Genomic DNA, 19,649 nt, shown 5'->3' on the forward strand with positions numbered 1-19,649 from the left:
AAAATACACCCACACCAAATAGACAGATTTATTCATTTTTCACAAACACAATTATGCTATATTAATTCTCACCGTCATGCGTCATTCTAATTTTTCAACTTTTTATGGATGACCGGATTTCCTGTTATCCATATTTCGACAGTTTGAAATTATTCACGGCGAATATAATGACAGCGTTTAAATTCGACCAATCCTTCGGCGACGACCTGAATTCAATTTTTATTAACGGAGCTCCCAACGATGAATGAATATTTTCATACTTTTTCCATTAAATTACTTTCGTAATTACCAGACACAAACAATTTCAACGTTACAATATAAAGCGTTTGATAAAATCGTACGTGTCCATCGGAAAAAAAAAAATCGAGTTGTCACGGATTGTTGCCGAAAATTCATTTATCGATTTGACTCGGCTCTCGAAAGGGACGCAAGAATTTTCCAACGATCACGTCGAGAGAGAAATACCGAGAGCTTTTTGATAGTTCGCCCGCGGATTTGGGGCTTTTGTCGGGCGGCACGCACGGCTGGCACGTACTTGCGATTACCCAGAGATATGCATGGATGTTTCGCGCGCGGAAGCCAGTTTATCTTCCGCGAACAATATGACGGCCAATAAAAAGCGGGTTTCCGCGGTGGAGCACTTGTCAGGTCGTAAATTAAAATTGATGCCATCTTCTCTTTTCGCCTGTTTCCGAGGGAGCTACACCAGGCTCCATTTTCATCCAGGATTGTACCTCTATCGTCCCTCCGCGTTCGAGTTAAACGCTCTTTTTTCTCGTCCCCGTTCCCAAGTCTGCGGTTGACCGAGAAAAAAATTTCCTCCAGGCTGGGAACTCGCGCAACGAGCTAATTTAATTTATCTGGTTGACGAGCGCTGCCTCTGTCCGAGTAATTGTTCGCGGGATTCGTTCATCGGGCGCCTTTAAATTCCGAGTGTTCCGCGGCGTGTCATGCGATTCAATAATTGAAAGCGCTAATGGAATCTATCCTCCGTTAAACGGTGAAAGTTTCGAATTAACTTTCCAGCATTCCTGCCGCTTCGAAGGGAAGGATGTAATACAATGGGGCGCAATAGATCCAAGACCGTCTTGTAAAGTGTTGCGAGATACAGTCCGTTTCCCCGAGGAGACGGAACTTTTGTACGGCGATGTAATTCCCTGGAAATGCCTGCTACGTGTTTTTCCGTCACGCTGTGTCAGTTTGCCGCTACGTTTCACCCGTAAATACGCTTATGCGTTTGAGTAGGTATTTTACAGGGGCGGTCTTATGTTTTATTAAACGTGTGGGTTACATCGATCAGATAATACTTACAGCGGTGTACATATTGTGAAGAGTAATTTGTTACGTGTACTCGCGACTGCTAGAGATATTATCAGCGTTGGCGGCGCAGCTTGTCGAACGAGCTACGGTCGCACGTGCATAAAATGCTTCACGCGACCGCGTGACTCGTCGTGACTGAATCATTGCATACGAATTGATAATGTGACATTGGAATATCGAGGTGATTACGACTTCAGCGCCGTCGAGATAAACTGTCAACCTGGTTTAATGGCGACCTAGTCCTCCTGCCCTGAAAAGGCGATCGTATTGTCATTGTCGACGCGGCGTTATCAACGTGAAAGCCAATGATGAAAGAAGACCGTGAAATTGTGTAGTTCATCTGTCATGAACACGCGTCTCGATTACTTTGTCTGGTGATTTATTATGCTTTCTAAGTGAGTAAGTGCTGTCGTTACAGTGCTATGTTTGTGAGAGTTGTTCTCTAATTTTTTAGACAGGTGATTTTTGAATCAGAAGAAGCTAAAGGGTCAGGTGTTGGAAATTTTAAAGGGCGATTATATACGCTAAAGCGGAAATAAAGAATGATAAAGTGTGTTGAGTTATTATTTACTGAGAAAGTGTCTTAAAATTTACGTGAAATATGTCTGACTTGGAACTTATTCTACTACCTATTTGCATTATTCACTAGCCAGACGTGACACGGCAAAGTTAGTAGAATAAGTGCCAAGTCAGACACATTTCACGAGCATTTGAAGAGCTTTCCTAACAGTTAAAAGACTGAAATGATAGCACCTTAAACACAACTCTGTCATCCTTGGTTTTCGTCCTGTTCTGACGTCTAGACTCACCCTTTAAAATTTCTGACACCTGTTGTCGAACATCCTGTATAGCTTCAGTAAATATTGCAATGTGGAAGTGGTTACGTAGTTTTCTGCATTAGGTAGTTTATTGAATTGAGGTATTTCAGTACTTGGGTATTTGGTTATGTAGGTGACTATAAACTTGGGTACTTTCACATGTGAACACTTGTAGACTAGGATGTCCAGACACCTACGTACTAAAAGACTTAGATATTTGGCTAGTTAGGTGGTTGACCACTTAGGTGCTTGACTATTTAGGTATCTGGCCGTTTAGGCACTTGACCACTTTAGATACCTGACGACTTTAGGTACCTGGCGACTTTAGGTATCTGACGACTTTAGGTACCTGGTCACTTTGGGTACCTGGTCTCTTTGGGTACTTGGTCACTTTGGGTACCTGGTCTCTTTGGGCACCTGGTCACTTTGGGCACCTGGTCACTTTGGGTACCTGGTCACTTTGGGCACCTGGTCACATTGGGTACCTGGTCACTTTAGGTACTTGGTAACCTTAGGTACCCGCCAATTTAGGTAACTGGCTACTCAAGGAACCGCCACAATCGAAATGTTTAGGCATTTAGGCACTTAATCACTTAGGTACTTAAGAACTTACATGGGCACCCAAGCACTTAAAGTCATCTCCCCTATTTACTCACTCCCTTACCAAAAATCATAACCTACTGACCCTAGCGCACTCGACTATTTTCGAAGCCAACAATTTAACGAACTCCATCGCCCATCGGTCACAGCATCACAATACGTGTAACGTTGCATACCGAAGAAATGGATATCGAAACGCCGCGAACACTCCGCTGGCACTGCGCTCGAAAGGAATTCGTTCACGCTCGCCGGTCTCCATCGAATCTTGCTATTCCGTCAATTCGAGCGGGAAGTCTCTTTGTGCAGCGGTTCATTGTTCGGCTGTCGAAGCGTCCAAGTGTCGAAACGGCCGGGCGTCTCTGGCGGTGCCGCGTGACACGAGCTACATAAAGGAAGTCGTGGCGAACTTTTCGATCCCTCGGACAACTTTAACGAGAAACAAATAAATAAATCAAGGGGGGACGCTAGTGGGCGTTTTGAGGAACGTTCGTCCCGATCCTGCCGCAAAGATTTATGTCCTTCCTTTTATCTAAGCTCTCTAGAGACCGTGGGATCACCTTTGACCCGGGGCTCGGCTCCTTCCATCCTTTTTTCCCTTTCTCATCGTGCGCAGGGGACACGCACACAAATGCACTCGTCACACTAACGCCCTCGCAGTTCATAGTTGCTTTCTCATAAATTCGCGAGCGTCGAGCCGATCGCACGGAAACACTTCGCCTCTTATCTCACGACATACACGAAAGCTTATCTAGCGGAATTATAGGCAGGGTCGATAGAGATCCCTCGGACGATCGAATTGAATTTCGCTCGCTGGCGATTGATTCCTCCTCTCGAAGCCCAAAGACCGTTATCGATGCGAGTTCAGGCGGGGAAACCGAGCAGAAGTTTCGCGTTATAGAGGCGTCCTTCGTCGCGCGCGACGCCTCTCGCGAGCGTCACCGTTGGTAGCGAAGTTCGTCGATACGAACGCAAAATCACCTTCGAAACGCGAAATCTCGAATTTCTGTCGCTCCTGATCGATGGAACGATTGGAAATTGTTACGTTTCCTGAGCGGTAAATTGCGATCGCGTGACGACTCTTTTCAAACTGCGAGATCGCGCGACAAGCATCCCCACACAGGACCAAGCGATAGTTGCGCGGTTTAGTTACCGTTATGGCGAGGGTGGAACATTTATTGCAAATGAATAAAGCACCAACACGCAGATGGCGTTATTCACCGATTACGACGCGACCCAGCCGAGATTTTTTCGCATCTGCGTTGCGTTTACCTACGCCACGCGGGCAAATCGAATCGAAATTAAACGAACATTGCAGCGAGCTCGACGAGAATCCACTGATGCACTCTTCAACCCTCTTCCTCTCGTTTTCCTTCTCCTCTTTCAGTGTTTTTTTTTCTCACTCTTCTACCTGCTGCACCACCCCTTGGCTCGCTCTCTTTCCCTCGACTCGCCTGTTCGTTCCTCTTCTTTTATTTTGACCTCTCCTCGTCGCTCTTTTCACTCTTGTTCATCCATTGCAGCGCGACGCGCCTCGCCGTACCTTCCATTACGATCGTTTCCACCAATTTTGTTCAGTCACTCGTGTATTTACGAGTAATAGCGGCTGCAAACCCTGATAGTCAATACACGCGTTGACCTGGGGCTGACACGTTGCACGTCGACCAAATCATGAGACTGTTGCGTGATAAAATCGAATTGGTTTGTGTGGACCGACGATTATCCTCCTTTTTTGCAGCGGGATTTTGATGGGAAAGACGAGAGAGTGATGGTTCAAAAATTGTGTATAAACGATTGGAGAAATTTCGGTGTGGCAATACGGAAGAAAAGTGATGATAATTTTCTGTATTTTAGTTTTCCCATGTGGCACGGGGCTGATTTCTGAACAGGTATTTTAATCCTTTGGCATAGATGTTTAATATTGAAAGTTATAATAGAATTCTGACAACTGCACGAAAATTTTGTTCCAAAGTCGAGCATGAATAATTAAAGAAAGTATAATGCCAGAAGACCAAGCAGATACCCTAATTTGAAAGTAGTCTAGTAGTTGTCTCAATAATTGCGCAGACTTTGATACTTCTCTAAGTATTCAGTTTTACTTTTGCAGCCATTCGAGTTCCACTCAATAAAAGCCAAAAGTTCTACTCCTATTTTCTATACCCATATTGTATTCCCGCCACAAAACAGTTGCAAGCCAAAAATCTTCAATTTCCATTTTAACGCGCTGAATATTTTCAAATTCATGGGTTTACCATCCACATATTTCCAATTTTAAAAAGCAGATCTTTGGAGTAAATTTAAACTCATATTCTCAACTAAAAATGTTCTTTCCGCTCAGCTCAACGAATGCATGTCCTCGACTTCTGACAATTTGTTCATGGGAGCACAATATGCAGGAAGCTCATTGGAATTGCAAAATGTTAATTTCCATCGCAAGATCGGCACAGTCTCTAATCAAAAATTACCATCATCATTTATGGCCTCGCGGTTCCAGCTTTGTACAAGCGTTATTCTCTTTAATAAATCCTATTTCCAATTCTCGCGTTTTACGGTCAATTAACCGTATTTCGACCTTATGGGTCGGTGCGCGCTCATGCACTCTAATTGAAAGCACTACAATATACACAGATGCGCGACGTGCTGAATGATAAATAATACGAAGCTAATAACTCTAAACGCCTGGACCATGGTGAATTTCTCCAGCGACCAGGAACGATTTACACTCGACCCGCCATGGGCCAGCAGAGACACGCTTTCTGTTTCGTTTCGCAAACAAAAATCTGCGCCAGTACACGGCAGACTGTTTGGCAATTTTCGAAGCGTCTCGTATAAACGCGCCAGAACACGGTCGCTGGTTGTCCCAGGGAGAAATCATTTCCCTTGTATCGTCCGAGTAAATTGGTAAAGTTTCCACGTTTTAACGCTCGCAACTTACTCTACACCGACGTCGCTGGGTATAATTTGATATCCCGTAGCGACGCGATTCAACTCCCCTCCTCCTCTGGCGGAGGCTATTTTCGTGGGGCGATCTTGGAACGCGAAGGACCCTTCGCGGATTTCACGAAGGCGAGCCAGGAAAATGGACGAATTAACATTTAAAGCGTGATTTTACCTCGCCTCTCTCTACCCTGTCTCTGTCGCGAGAGCACTCCTCCATCCTTGACGGCGCTCTTATCCTTATGAAGACGCGAGCACCAGGGACAGGGTAACCAAGGGGTAATGCATGGACTGGAAATTGTCCTCGATGACTGTCGGTACGAGAAGAATAGAGATTTCCCTGATTAGAGGAACTGATCGCTTACATTGCCCCGGGGAGAGATAGTAAAACGTCTGTAATCGCACCTGCAGGGGAACGAGTTGTTCGCGCGGCGTAAACGTTCGCCGATTGGATGTTTAGGGAATTCGAGAGGCACAGAGGAGTTCTGGAAACGGGAGGATGTAAATGCATCGATGTATACTGGTGTCTGTTGTTTTGGGGGGGGAATGAGGTTCTTTGATTAGGACTAATAGCTGTGTTGCTTGCACGTTGATAATTGTGATTGTGGGAAGTGGGTATATTTAATGGGTATATTTAGTGGGAAGTTAGTCGAGACTTGGTATTTAGCCTCAGACTAATTTAGTTCGAGATTAGGTCCCAAGTCAGGGCTCGTGGTTTAGTCCGACCTTAGTCAAGATTCGGGGTTTAGTTCGAGATTAAGTTGGGATTTGAGGTCTGGTGTAGTCTGTCGTTTCAGAGGGACAAGTTTTTGTGACGCAGAGAGAGGACTTCTTGGATCCCAAAGGGTGGAGTTTTTGTCTCTCAGAGGGAGAAGTTCTTGGGTCCCAAAGTTAGACAAATTCAGACATATTCGTCGCAATATCAGTTCCTCAGAAAACGCATCCACTGTAGCCGCAGCCTTAGACAGTCGTCACAGAAAAGAACGTAGTCGTTTATAGGAACGAGTGTTAGCGAAATAATAGAGCTCACTAAATCGTTTGTAGATTTGGAGGCGGAAGACGTAACCGAGTCTATCTTTCACGGATTCTGACGGTCTCGTCCCGCCGTACGTGAGAAAATAAATAAATGACTGAGCGATTCCCGAGAGCCGAGAGAGGAGCCAAGGAGAGCAGTTTCTGTGTAGATAGGGCGAGAATTATGGTTCCTCGCGGAGGTTGGACGGGGGTATGCGGGGTCACTTTAAGCCCTCCTCTCGGTTTCTGGCCTTACAACTCCGTAATTTTTACCCTCGGAGAAGTTAAGAGTAATTTACTGGCTCTGTGTAGGCGTTATTCGGTTCCCCCCTCGAGCACCCCACTCTCCCCTTCCCGCCTCCCGTGAAATAGGTACACGAAGGAGCCCCGCCTCTTGTTAATTGTCTACCGAGGATGAACCTGATTTTCCGGGAAAGTGCGAATCCAGGATCCTCAAGATAAATGTTACTAATATTGTTACGAAAATAGCCAGTTAGTTGTTTCCAGAGCCGATGAGACGTCCTCTGCGTCCACCCCCCTATCTCCCTCAGGAGTCGTTTCCTCCTTTGTCGGTTAGCAGTAATGGGCGGGGATGAAGCTGAGAACGAGTAACTGGAAACGCGGACAAGATAAAGGACAAAGGGATCCACCCTTTCTTCCCGAGCGAGGGCTGATTCCAGTTTCTTCCTGTGTACCTTCGAATACGATTGCGATTCAACGACTACAATGGATACGTTCGTTGCTCGCGCAGTGGCTCGATTCTCTGACCGAGCCAACTTCTCTGTTGACGACTCCAAGAGTTATGCCAGAAAATGGGAAATAAATTATAAGATTCTATCTGAGGGCAGGGGGGGATCGGCGATGGGAGCAGAGGGTGGGGACGGAGAATATGATAGCGACGTGGAGAACGCGCGATAACTCAATGTACAAATAGAAGATCCAACGAATACGTGTATTTCCAGGGCTGTCGTCGCAAGATAGCCGATCACGGGCAATCCAAGATATTGCTGGTTGGTGTACGTACGTGTGCGTTTGTAGAATGTTCCTGCAGCCGTGTGCACGACGCTCTGAGCGCGCCCGAAGGAAAAACGATGGAATGGGACCGCATGCATCGAATCCCGGTAGCATTATTTAGCTGGGAAAAGTGCTGCCGACGCCATTAATCCGATTGGACGAACCTTCGCCCTTAGGCCTTAGGGATCCATTATGTATTAGGAGGATCGGCTTGCACTCGAGTCGACCAGATTAAAGCTGGACTGGGCAAGGAAATGCGCTGACTCAACAAGAGAATCCTGAATATAACTCTACTCTGGGTAGATATTTTAATCCCGCAAGAAAATACAGTGAATATCTGCTTCAGGTCACCCTATGTATGAATAGATTGTCGATGTAAATTGTTGGATTAACCCTTAACTGATACTATGGATCTCATAGTGGACCTAGTCAGCTATTAATATTTGGTATTAGAAATATCTCTGGATAACTTTTAGAGAATCAGCTGAGAAATTGTGTATTCTCTCTGTGGTACTTATTATTATTATCATTTTTTAAAGTGAAATTGCAAGAGGATTACATTCATATCGACTAGTAGAATAAGGGATAAGTTGCTCATGGTGGAGCAATTTGTAGTTTTTAGATTATCTATTGTTTTTCAAAGGCGCTTCTTTATTCTCACAGACCACACTCTGTGCAATCCTTAACTAATATTAAACTGTTTAAATTTTTGTGACCATGAATCAAGCATGCTTACAACTCTGGTGGTACTTAAAGTCCTAGTTTCCTATAATCCTCCGAGATGCCATAAGATGATACCAACACTGAGGAACAACATATTCAGTTACACAAAGGGAAAGTAACATGGACCCTACAAAGAGAAGTTATACATCCTCAATCAATTGAAGACATCTAGAGCTGATATCACAGCAAAAGTATTATTATATTTTTATCTCCACCAAAGATTTCTCGATTGGGACTAAATTTTATTTGAAAATCGAGACTACATTTGAAGGGAGAATTTATTTGAAAGTAAATTGCAGCAAAATCGATCCTTTTCCCAGTAAAGCCATCAACTATATCAAGTTCAAGTGCTCCCTTACATTTCTGACCTTCCTGGGCTTTCTGAAATTCGGTGAGCACGCAAAGGCGGAGGGCCGTATCGCGGGCGTTTTACGAGACAAAAGCCAGGCCGTGCTTTAACCGAGAAAAGCAGCGGGCGAGCGTGAGCTTCCTGGCGTTCCTTGCTTTGGCTCTCTCGAGGGAGAAACCTTGTTGCGCTTCAGCAAAGAAACGCACGCTCGCGTAAGCGTGAGTTTTTCACAGCCACTTTACGTGACTCTATTAGCATGCTTGCAATACTATGCCTCGTTCTTTTATTTCTATTACTCTTACGTCGTCGTTGCCCGTTTTCATCCGAGTCCCTTTCTTCCCTTGCCTTCAGAAGTTCCCTTTGCTCGTTGCTTACAGTCTTCCATGAATTACGCGGCTCTTTCTGTCGATATCTCAAAAGTAGCTTTTTCATGAGAAATTCTTATCTTCCGAGAACCTCGGGAGTTTTTTTTTTTATTAATACTATGAAAGCAGGATGTAGCTCTTTTATAAGAGACTTCGGGGCCACGATGGTCTCGTCTCCTTTTTATTGTTCACGGAGAAATAGGAAACAACGATGGACAGCGTGGCTGCTGAAAGCGAAGTATCGACAAGAACGATTAGGGAGGAAACGACTGTGAAACCGAGCACGCTGGCGGAAGGGAGCCGCGTGATTTCTTTGTGAAAGCAATTTGTCTACTTTTCGTTCTCCCTCGGTCTGCTCCCGGCAAACTAGGGGCTCCAGGATTGATTTTCCTATCATTGCGAAGACTTAATTCACATGGTTGAAAGGAAGCTTAGGGGAGGTGTTTTTACGCTGCAGTCTGTGGATTTTGAATCGCTGTCGGATCATAAATCGTTCGACTGCTTTTTCATACTGGAATTTGATTAAGTTGGGCTAACAAAAATTCGATTCGTTTTTTTATAGCTTATAACACAGTATTCTAATACCTCATATAGTTTGTGAGGTATTAGAAATAAATATTATTCCATGTACTTACCTTCTTAAAAAGATGTGGAAATTTGAAAATTTGAAAATTTGAAGATTCGATATTTGAATATTTGAATACATAAACATTTGGATACTTGAAAAATTTAAAAATTTCCAAATCTCTAAACCTTCAAAGATGATGCGTCACAAAACACAAAAGATAGCTAAAGGTAGGACTATCAAAGTACCGAATGAAAGAACAAACGCACTGAATTATTGTAAATATCATTTATTGGACTTTTAGGCGTCATGGGGTACAACGATTACATCACGTTGCTTATTTGTAACACCTAAGCAATTCGACAGAAATGAACTCGAAAGGAAAGGGTCCGATTCTCCGTTGCGTGGGCTCGAAAGAAACATGAAACGGGGGTTACCAGGTAATTTCGTCTCGCGTCTACGAGCAGCACCGACCACCGCTCGAATTAGGCGAACGGTCGAACGCGAAGCTACGGAACACGGTGCTCGGCGCGGCGTGTTTTTACAAAAATTAGGAACCACTGCGTTTACGAAATTTTTACGCAACAATGTCGTCCGAAGGAACTGGAACGATCGAAACGAGACGCTATTAACTTGCCTCTTATCTACCAATCGAGAAGATCGAAAGAATAAATCGCTCGTGGAGGACAACGATGTTGTTACGCTTCTCGTGTTTCTCTCTTTTTTCGTGTCTCTCTATTGCTCGGTACAATCATCGTTAACTTTAATTCAGGACATTCGTCTTACGCGGGCACAGAGAGAGTGTGTGTGTGTGAGAGAGAGAGAGAGAGAGAGAGAGAGAGAGAGAGAGAGAGAGAGAAAGTGTGTGAGAGAGAGGAGAGGTGTAGATAGAGAGAATGAGAAAGAGAGAGAGAGAAAGAAAGAGCGTTATTGTAACGATTCTCGATTGAAACGCGCTCCGACTGAAATCCCTCTCGCATTTCCAGAGCCTCTCAATCGAAACTAACGATGATCGATACACGACACGTCCAGGAAAGGGAGGGGGAAGGCGAACGAGAACTTATGGCTAAATAAAACTTTATAAAAATATATCAACGAATAATAAATATATCTCTAACAGCGTCACTGTATAATTCGTCATACATAGCCCTCGCGGTGTACGATAGCCTATGCATTTACAATCACTATATACACGCTATTTAGTACTACTTACCTAAAATAATATACAACAATGTACTTTTTTTTTTTATCCTTTTAATCTTCCTATTCATTTGTTTCTTTGGAATATTCCTCTTGCTCGCGTCCCCTCTTTCGTCAGCGTCCGTGCACGGAGTTCCCATTCCCCTTGTCGTTCGTTTCTCCCGTCGCGAACGTACGTCGCCCCCTAAGATACATCTTCACGTGACATTAAAAGTCTTTTAATGCGACTTTTTTGCTGTCACGACACTTTACAACAACGCAACAGCATTAAGTCCCACTGTCTACTTCTCACGACGACGAAGTCGTCACGATACGCATCAATCAGCGCTGCCCAGCGTAGAGGCCCCTCGCTCGCCTGCTCCCCCTTCCAATCGTTCTGTCGCCTCGCTAAACAGATACGTCGCTCGTAGCGCTTGAGCTTTCTCATAAACACGGACGCTAGCGTGTCATGTCTGCCTTCGCAGCGTCGCGTGGTTTCTTTGACGACGAAAGCTGGAGTGGGAGGGGCCTCGAGCCCTCGCTTGGACAGCCCTGCACGTAAATAACAGTCACGATTCGGTGTCACGTGGAATCGTACCTTAACGATCGCTCCTCGTGCGAACAGTTCTCGTCAGATCGCGAGTGAAAAATTGGTCTCCTGTTCGGCGTGTGTACCGTCCCGTGGCCGCTGTGCTCTCACCGTTTCCCTTACAAATAAACTATACAAATATTTACACGTGCCCCCGCGTAACGCGCCGCCCGCCAAAGTAATTCCCGCAGCCGCGCGGAGAGCCACGAGAGAAGCCCTCCCCTCCCTCCCTGGTCGAACGCTCGCGAGAGCTAGTTTACAAACTTCCTCTACGCAGTAATAAATCTTCCTCGAATAATGGGCGCGCCGTTTCGCCGTTTAAGGCCAGAGAAAGACATCGGCTGCGTACGCGGCTCTGGAAGAGAACTGTCTCGAGCTCTCGAGCACAATCGAACGCGCCCCGTTTTGGTTCCCGCTCGGAAATAAAACGCCTCGAAGGTTGGGTCGGGGTAGGGGAGGAATGAATGGGAACTAAAAACGCAGAGAATCGCTATCTCGACATCGCTATCTATTCTTATCGTCATTCACCCGCTAGAAAACCGTGGGGGCAGTGGTATCCGACAAAATCTCGCAACGAGATCCACGATGAAGGAACGTCGAGGCCGGATTATCGTCGTCGTCGATAAAAGGCTCCTCGCTTAAGCACTCTAATCCCTCTCGAAAAACGTAAACATTCCTGGCGCTCATCCACGCCGATCCTCGAAACGCGACACACTCATCGACAATAGTATTTGTTAGCTTCTGTTCATTTTTTTTTTTTTCTCTCTATGGTTTCTTTTTTTTTTCTTTTTTATATATTATGTACAATCATCGAAGTTTCACGGAAATACTGACGGAACTCTTCACCCCGCGATCGCTGCGCAGGGTTCGTTGCCATTTTTTGCTCCATCCTTTTCGCTGAGGTCGAAGAATGATTCTCGAGACCGCGTGGTTCAGGCCCTTCAGCGACGGTGCTCCTGCAGGATGGCCATCGCCAGGCAGAGGGAGAGGCACGCCAGGCTCGCTGACCGGAAGTGAGCGTGACTGTACTCCGAGGCCTGTGTCACGTTCAACAAAACGGAAGCGTCCGCGATCCCTTCCGATGACCGAACCAATAGCAACCATTCGCCCGCGTGCGACCACTGGATCGTGTCGAAGCTCAGTACTGTTCGGTAACAGGACTCCGTGCCTCCATCCTGCAAGGTAAATAGGAAGACGTGCTTCATTAATGTGCCTAGTAATGCACGATCGCGGTCTGATCAGATTGTGAGAACGGGAGTGATGTGAGTGAAGTGTACTCGATTTCTCGTGGAAGTTTGTTGATGAGGAAGGGAGGGTGATTTGGAAGTGTGTCATTTGTACACTGTGGATTTTCATATATTCAGGGAAATCTGAAATGTGTAAAAAGTTATGGAATGCATAATTTTTAAAAGCATAGAAAATATTTGATTATATTTCAAAATATAATCAATACAAAAAGATAAAAAATAGAGTGTAGATTATAGTATTTAAAAGATAAAGCTAATTTTAAAAATGTTTAAAGATAACATTTTCAAATCTTCAAAGTTTTAGATACTCAGGTTTTCAAATATTCAAATATTTAAATCTCCCAAGGAAACTGGTGCACATAACAGTTTTAATTATAATCTAATATTTACTATATATTATTTATAAAATTCTCCGTAAACGTGTCTTTGCATATTCAACTCGAGGAGTTCCAAAACCTTTAAGAGGTTCATTAAAAAGTGCGCGTTACAGTTTCACAGTTCTTACGAACCTGGTATTTCTTCAAGATTTCAGAAGGGGACATTTCTTCGCTCCAATTAAGGTAACCGTTTACTGCATAAAAATAAACAATTATCCCATACAAATAGTTCTTAACATACTCTATATAGTGAAATTAAAGATTCTTTTGAAATAATGTTAAGATATTTCCTCAAAGGCAGCCATTGAAAGAAATAATTAAATTCTCATAAGAGAATTTACCTAGAAGACGTCATAAATGAAAGTTCGAACACAGCTTCTCGAAGTTATTCGAACACGGTTCTTATTGGACTCAGAATTTAATACTTTGAAACGACAGACCCTCATTCCGAGGCAGCACGTCCTCCGCAAGAAATGCTTTAATCGCGTAATGCTCATTAACTTGCTACTCGATAACGTCGATTCGACCGTCTTTCTTATCTACCGCGAGTCCGCTTAAGGTTCTTACGTTTAAACTTTCGCGTGAAACTTCCGCGGGAGACTGAGAAGTTCCTGCGTCGTCCTGCGTCCTCGCTTCAATCGCCCGTATCACCTCTGATTTCCATCGTCGCCCCCTTTCTCGTCGGACTTCCGCTGTCCTTACTCCTTTTTCCACAAAGTTTCCATTCTTCCTTCCGCGCCCGCGATAAAGTCGCGCACATTAAATCTGTCGATATCGTAATCCATAGGGGCAAAGAGAGCAACGGTAGATGAAAATTAATAGGCGACTGCGAGAGCACGTTTCAGCAATAGCGAATGGCTTCAGAGCCATCCAGAGTTGTTCTGGATTTTCAGTGTACGATTTTACTGGGGCAATGTCGGTGAAATATGGGTTACGTGAGTAAAAATTGGATAATGTGGGCAAAAAGCGGATAACGTGTGTCTGCTTTCAAGTGGAACTGTCCTTCTTTTACACGGACATTATTTCTTCCCTTCTTCGGTAGTTAAATGAAGTGGAAAATTCTCATACCGTTCATTCAAAGAAGAATTACAATTTACGTAATTGAATCGATCGCTTTCGCTCTGACAGTGCTTCGCTCTGCCATTCGTAGCAGACGTACCTGGAAGTCTCGCGAATTTTTCGCATGCAAGGAGCGCAGTTTCCTGCCCCATTTAACTTCACGTTTCAACCTTCTTGTTTCCCCATTTTTTCCTCTTGTCTCGTCCATTCACGGAATCTCCCACCCATTCTTTCCGACACACCTTAGATTTCCCTTGTATTCCTCGATGTGCCTCTGCGACCATTATCGTAATTTACATTAACACGTCCTACATTTTTTTATCATCCCCGAACACGCTCTCTAGCCTCGCTAATTTTTCTCAGTGTTATAATAAAGACAAACAGCTTTCTAGACAGTTAGCCAGGGCGTTTGGTGGCAGCGGAAAAGCGTCGCTTAAAGAACACTCTGGAATTCGCTCTCGTCGCGTTTTAAAGTTGCGCAAAGCCACAGCGTTAGCTTCCCCTCCAGCGACACTTCCTCTCCATTATCATACCCGACTATACTCGTCAGCCACGTTATTCCGCCGTGCCTACGAGCGTCCACAAAAGCAACTTCCGTCGCTGCGTCCTGATTGCAGCGTTGGCACTCTGACAGAGAGGGGGCAGCGGCGGAAGCTTATTAATTTTTCGCGCCCAAGTTGGCAGGAATAGTTAGCCAGTATCGACAGTGTGGCATTCAAAACAGAATCTGGGTCAAAATAACTACGGTTGCCGCGACACGTGCACGCCATCGGCGTTCACCTCGGCCCCGCCTAAAGCCTCGCCGAGGAGCTGCAATTCCACGAATTAATTACCCCGTCGCTGCAGCCCCGGATAACAAGGGATATAGAGAACGAGCGGGATAAATCACGTACTAACTGCTATCAGTCGTGCTTTCGACGAATGCCGCGGAAATTTCAGCGGGAGGTTGCGACGGAAAGTTTCGATGAAATTTCTGGGGTTCGACGCCCCCAGCGGAGAACAAAAGTACTCGCGGGGACGCGATGTCTTCGTGTATTTGCACGCCTCGACAGGGGGGGAGGAGGAGGACGCTCGAGAGGAGGACGAAGCGACGAAAGCAAGCACAACACCGTGACGCGAGGCGTCGTCTACACTTTCAGATTGTTTGTCCACGAAGCGCGCCGCGGAAAGAACTTTGCGAGGTTCTAGGGATGTCGAAGGGACCAAAGACGAGCTTCGATTCTGTTCCCGCTGTAACTCTTCGGTTGTTTGGAGCACGTCACAAGTGCACAGGTAGAGCAATTTGAAGTTGAATGGGAAGTATTGAGTGGGTGCGCGGGAAATTGAGGGGATCGGGAGAGAAGGCATCAGTATCGCGTTTGTATGAATTTTTGATCCTTTTTTAATCGTAGACTAGCTTTTGAAATTTAGTTTTTTAGCTACTTATTGGACTGGTTCGTCAATGGCAATTAGACTGCAGATGTTTATGCAAATTTCTGTTTTTATTAAGGCAAATCAGCGAGTGGAACCTAGTTAAAAATTTAGTTCACCCTCTAAGTATTACGAAATATATGTAACTTCAGTTCGCCTAAATATTTTCTGTGTCTTTAATGACACGAAAATCGTTATCCTTTCTTAGTGAAAATTATGTGTCAAAAATGAAGATAAATTCCAGTAATCTAAGTCAATTTTCTCAAAATCAAAGTTCACAGAAGTATTCTATTTCCCAATTTAGATGCGTTTCGCAAAAGTTAAGTTGAAAAATAGAACCAATTTTCCACTTCTCTATTCCCGGAAGCCTCATTAAGATTTGAACACCATTGAATTCTCAGAGATTTTTCCGAAATCCGACTGTATTTCTCGATCCAGTACGCTCGACGTCCCCCTGGAAGATAATTTAAATCCTTCAATCCCCCTAAGTGAATATCGTTCTCTTTCAATTCAGAGGAGCAGGAGAACGCGGAAGAAACTATGTAGAAAAAAACCATCGCCTCTGTTCATTTTTCATCGCGAAATCGTCATTCGTTTTCCACTCGAACGAGTTATGGAGCCGTGATTAATCCTCATGCCTGGCAAAAATATTCTCCCTCGATTCGGGAGCAAAAATGACAATCGTAGCGGATAGATTCGATTCCTGCATGTTTCAAGCCCGCCGCGGAATAATGCAGGACTCTCGTCGTGTTTGCGTCCCGCGAAGATAGAAGCGCAGGTCCGACGGCTTAAATAATTAAGAAGACTCAAACAGTCCCGTTGAAATTCGTTATTTCCCCGATGAAAATTGACGAAATTAACAGAGGCAATCGGTTTTCGTTAAACGAATCGAGGTCCGTTTCCCGCGCGGAACAAAGCAGATTAAAAGTTAATAAAAACAAACGTGGCGCAGGTGCATTAGCAAATCCCTCTAAAGCTACGTTGGATTCCTTCCTTCTCCGCCCCTTTCCTACCCACCCCCGTTTCTCTCAGTTCCATGCGCTTCACCGTTATTCCTGATTCCTCCGGAAAAACGGTTAATCCGTCTTTTGTGCGGCCATCTAGACTCCAGACTCTGGCTCTTCGTCAGGAAGGTTAGAAAAAAAGGGAACAGCAGCGTCGAAGCTGTATCGCCTTTTATTCTTCCTCGCTTCGTATTTTCACGGTATGCAACAAGCATTCCTGCGTCTAAGCGACCGTACCTTTTTCCTTCTCTTCCTCCTCGCACTGTTCTTCGCTGGGGATGAAATCATGATTCTTGCGCCTGTCTTGCACCTTCAGCGTGAATTAAATGGAACTCGAGGGTTCGAGAAGGAAAGACACTAGTCGGTGAGGAGAGCGAATTTCTCGATGGTGAAATTACCTTTTTTTGGGCCTGATTGCCACAGTTGCCATTTGTGGGGCCTCGATGGTCTTGCCAGTTAAATTACACGTTCGTTCCCTTGCTGGTTCTTCGTTGATCATGTTTCAGAGTAGTCTTGTTCCCGATACTGTTCTTGTTACGATGGTTCTAGTATTTGTTAGTGTTAAACGGACTGTCGTACTGGGAGAGTCTTCGTATGAAATAGATGCTCGTTAAGTGCTTTTGCTTGTAGTGTATTGTTTATAGATGTCTGGCTGATCGATGAAGGGACAGTAATTTTAATTTGATACAGACGTAGTTATTAATTCAGGGCAGTAGTGTTGTAGTGAGCTTGAGGTTGAGGTCGAAGGAACTTAAGAGGAGAGGATAAAATTGTGAAGTGTAAACAGAAATGGTTAATGTGTCCCAGAGATCGAGTAATATCGTGTCTAAGCTAATGTCTCCATCGTTCATTCATAAAGAAATTTGTGTTTATACTTTGTAGTTATACTTTACAACATTTACAGTTGTAAACTTTAACAAAATATATAAATACTCAAGGGAAGTCTGACCTTATTCGAGAATATACTACTTACTGACTGTCTGAGCATATTCAAGGTTCTACTACTAAGATATGTCTGACCATATTCAAATCTATACTACTTACCGCATGAATATCTTAGAACATATTTTTTGCTCACAAATCTAATTTCTTACACATTAAGCTACTTAAAGCATCGTCAAAAATACTAACGATAGTAAATAAATGAAATGAGAAAACGAATTTTCATAAATCTTCCATTTATTTTCTATCAATTTTCAGCGGATGGTGACATTTGCATAGACTCAATAACACTAACATTTTTATATATACTACCCAATCTCGTCCCACATTACTTATTTCCGCCCACACGACCAATGTGACACCCTTCACCCACGCACATACATACATTACCTTCACTGTCCCCCTTACCAACTTTGACCCCATCCCCAGTACAGAATATCATGCAACACACATTGAATACTTGAAAGGAGTTTACCTCAATAGCAAGTGCCTGGACGCCGTCTCTGGATGGCGCACCAGGTACATAAACGTTCTCCTCGGACATCCACAAGACTTTGGTGTATCTCGGTTGCGCGCAAAATTCGACAACGATGCTCAAAGGTTCGCCCTCCTTCGCCGTCACTGTCTGATTGATCGGACGTACCACAGGTTGACCTGGAACAAAAAATTCACAAGCAACCCGTTTAACCCTTGCTGAGCCACTATGCACACTCCTTCTTAGCCATGGATCCACCCTTCGGTTCTGTTGTAACCCACCCACGCTGAGGACGCCCTCAAGCTTGCGAAGAGCTTTGTGTCTTCAGTGTCTTGTTAACTGCGAAAACATCCCAGCCAGTATCTAAACGACCTAATCTTCCATAATTCTTGTTAAATTACATACTGACGACGACGCGACGCAACCTGGGCTTTCTATTTTAGGTGAAAATTAATTAAGCCGATTAAATATTAATTGAAGGAGGCTGGAGGATTGAATACGAAATCATCAGGTCGAAACGTATTTAAAGACGAATTAAATATAATGGGGTAGAAAAGGAAACGCTGGCTATGATTCATTATTGTCGCGGAAAGCGATTTTATATTAATGTTTTAAGTGTTTTCAGCGGTACGTTAAGCGATAAAAAGATTCGAATATGATTTTAATCGCGACGTTTCGAAACTCGTTCATCTCGAATCCATTTGAGTTTTCGAAAAGTTCTGCGACCGTTTCACGAGTTTAATTTCAATTTATATTCAAAGTAGTGACAGAGCGAAATGAACAAACTTTTGCGCATTTATGCAACCATTTTTCCATCATTTCGCGAAAGATCGACGCTCGATACCGGATGACATTGGCCGCGCGACAAATTTATTTATTTCCAACGCTTCGCGCGTCTCTCGGTTCACTTTTTCCCATCTACCTCTGTTGCTCCCTTTTTTCTGTTCCCAGATATTTATGGTCTGTTTTTCATGTTTACGGGCGCGATCGTATCGAAACATCGGCGGGGCTAGGTTTTTCCGCGGCGAATACCGACGCTTTTGATTTACTCGTTTCACAGAGTCCCGCGATCCCTCAGTAAACACGAACGACACCCGATGATCGAAACTAGACTCGCTGCGTGACAATGTGGCTGCCAGCCTACAGCGATGTTCCATCGACCTGCATACCCGTGCAAATTGCAGCCGCGGCTCCGCGATTTCAAAGCCTCAAGGCGATCGTGATTTCCAGAGAACTAGGCTACAACCCAGCCCCGTCAAAATATCCTCTTGCCACTGGCTACGACAGCCCGTGCTCGTAGTCGTGTTGTAACGTTTGCAGATAGGAAATACGTTCCTGGATCGTGAATCGATTGGATCATGGTAAAGGGTAACGATTCGCACGGTTTATTCGAGTTTCAATGTTATCGCACTGACGGATATTTCACAGAGACCGTTACGTTTCGTGTCTAATTTATTGATGGAGACGTGACGTATTTGGAAGAGATCCGTCTTTTAAAGAGAAAGTGTGTCGTTTGGTTGCTGGTCTAGGTACTCGTCTGTTATTTTGGGAATTCTATCGATTCGTAATATCAACACCTTGATATTTCACTGCATTTAATAGGATAGTACTTGTAACAGCTGTAGTATAATCAATTTCAAATCAAAGATCTAATGAATTTTAATA

At 44.3% G+C, this 19,649-nt stretch overlaps 1 protein-coding gene across 1 annotated transcript in view; it reads right to left on the bottom strand.

The window, feature by feature from the left end:
• Positions 1-11,998: 11,998 nt before the first annotated feature.
• The window catches only part of Tei (irregular chiasm C-roughest protein teiresias), a 320,721-nt gene continuing 313,070 nt past the window's right edge, over positions 11,999-19,649 (bottom strand). Inside the window, exons 9-10 of the mRNA XM_076389111.1 lie at positions 17,985-18,163; positions 11,999-12,645 (exon numbers count right to left, since the gene is read on the bottom strand). Of these exons, the coding sequence (XP_076245226.1) occupies positions 12,412-12,645; positions 17,985-18,163 (413 nt within the window). The 3' untranslated portion in view covers positions 11,999-12,411. The remainder of the gene's footprint in view (positions 12,646-17,984; positions 18,164-19,649) is intronic.

The sequence above is a fragment of the Calliopsis andreniformis genome, chromosome 12 (assembly GCF_051401765.1).
Source record: "Calliopsis andreniformis isolate RMS-2024a chromosome 12, iyCalAndr_principal, whole genome shotgun sequence".
In the NCBI taxonomy this organism is placed as follows: Eukaryota; Metazoa; Arthropoda; class Insecta; order Hymenoptera; family Andrenidae; genus Calliopsis; species Calliopsis andreniformis.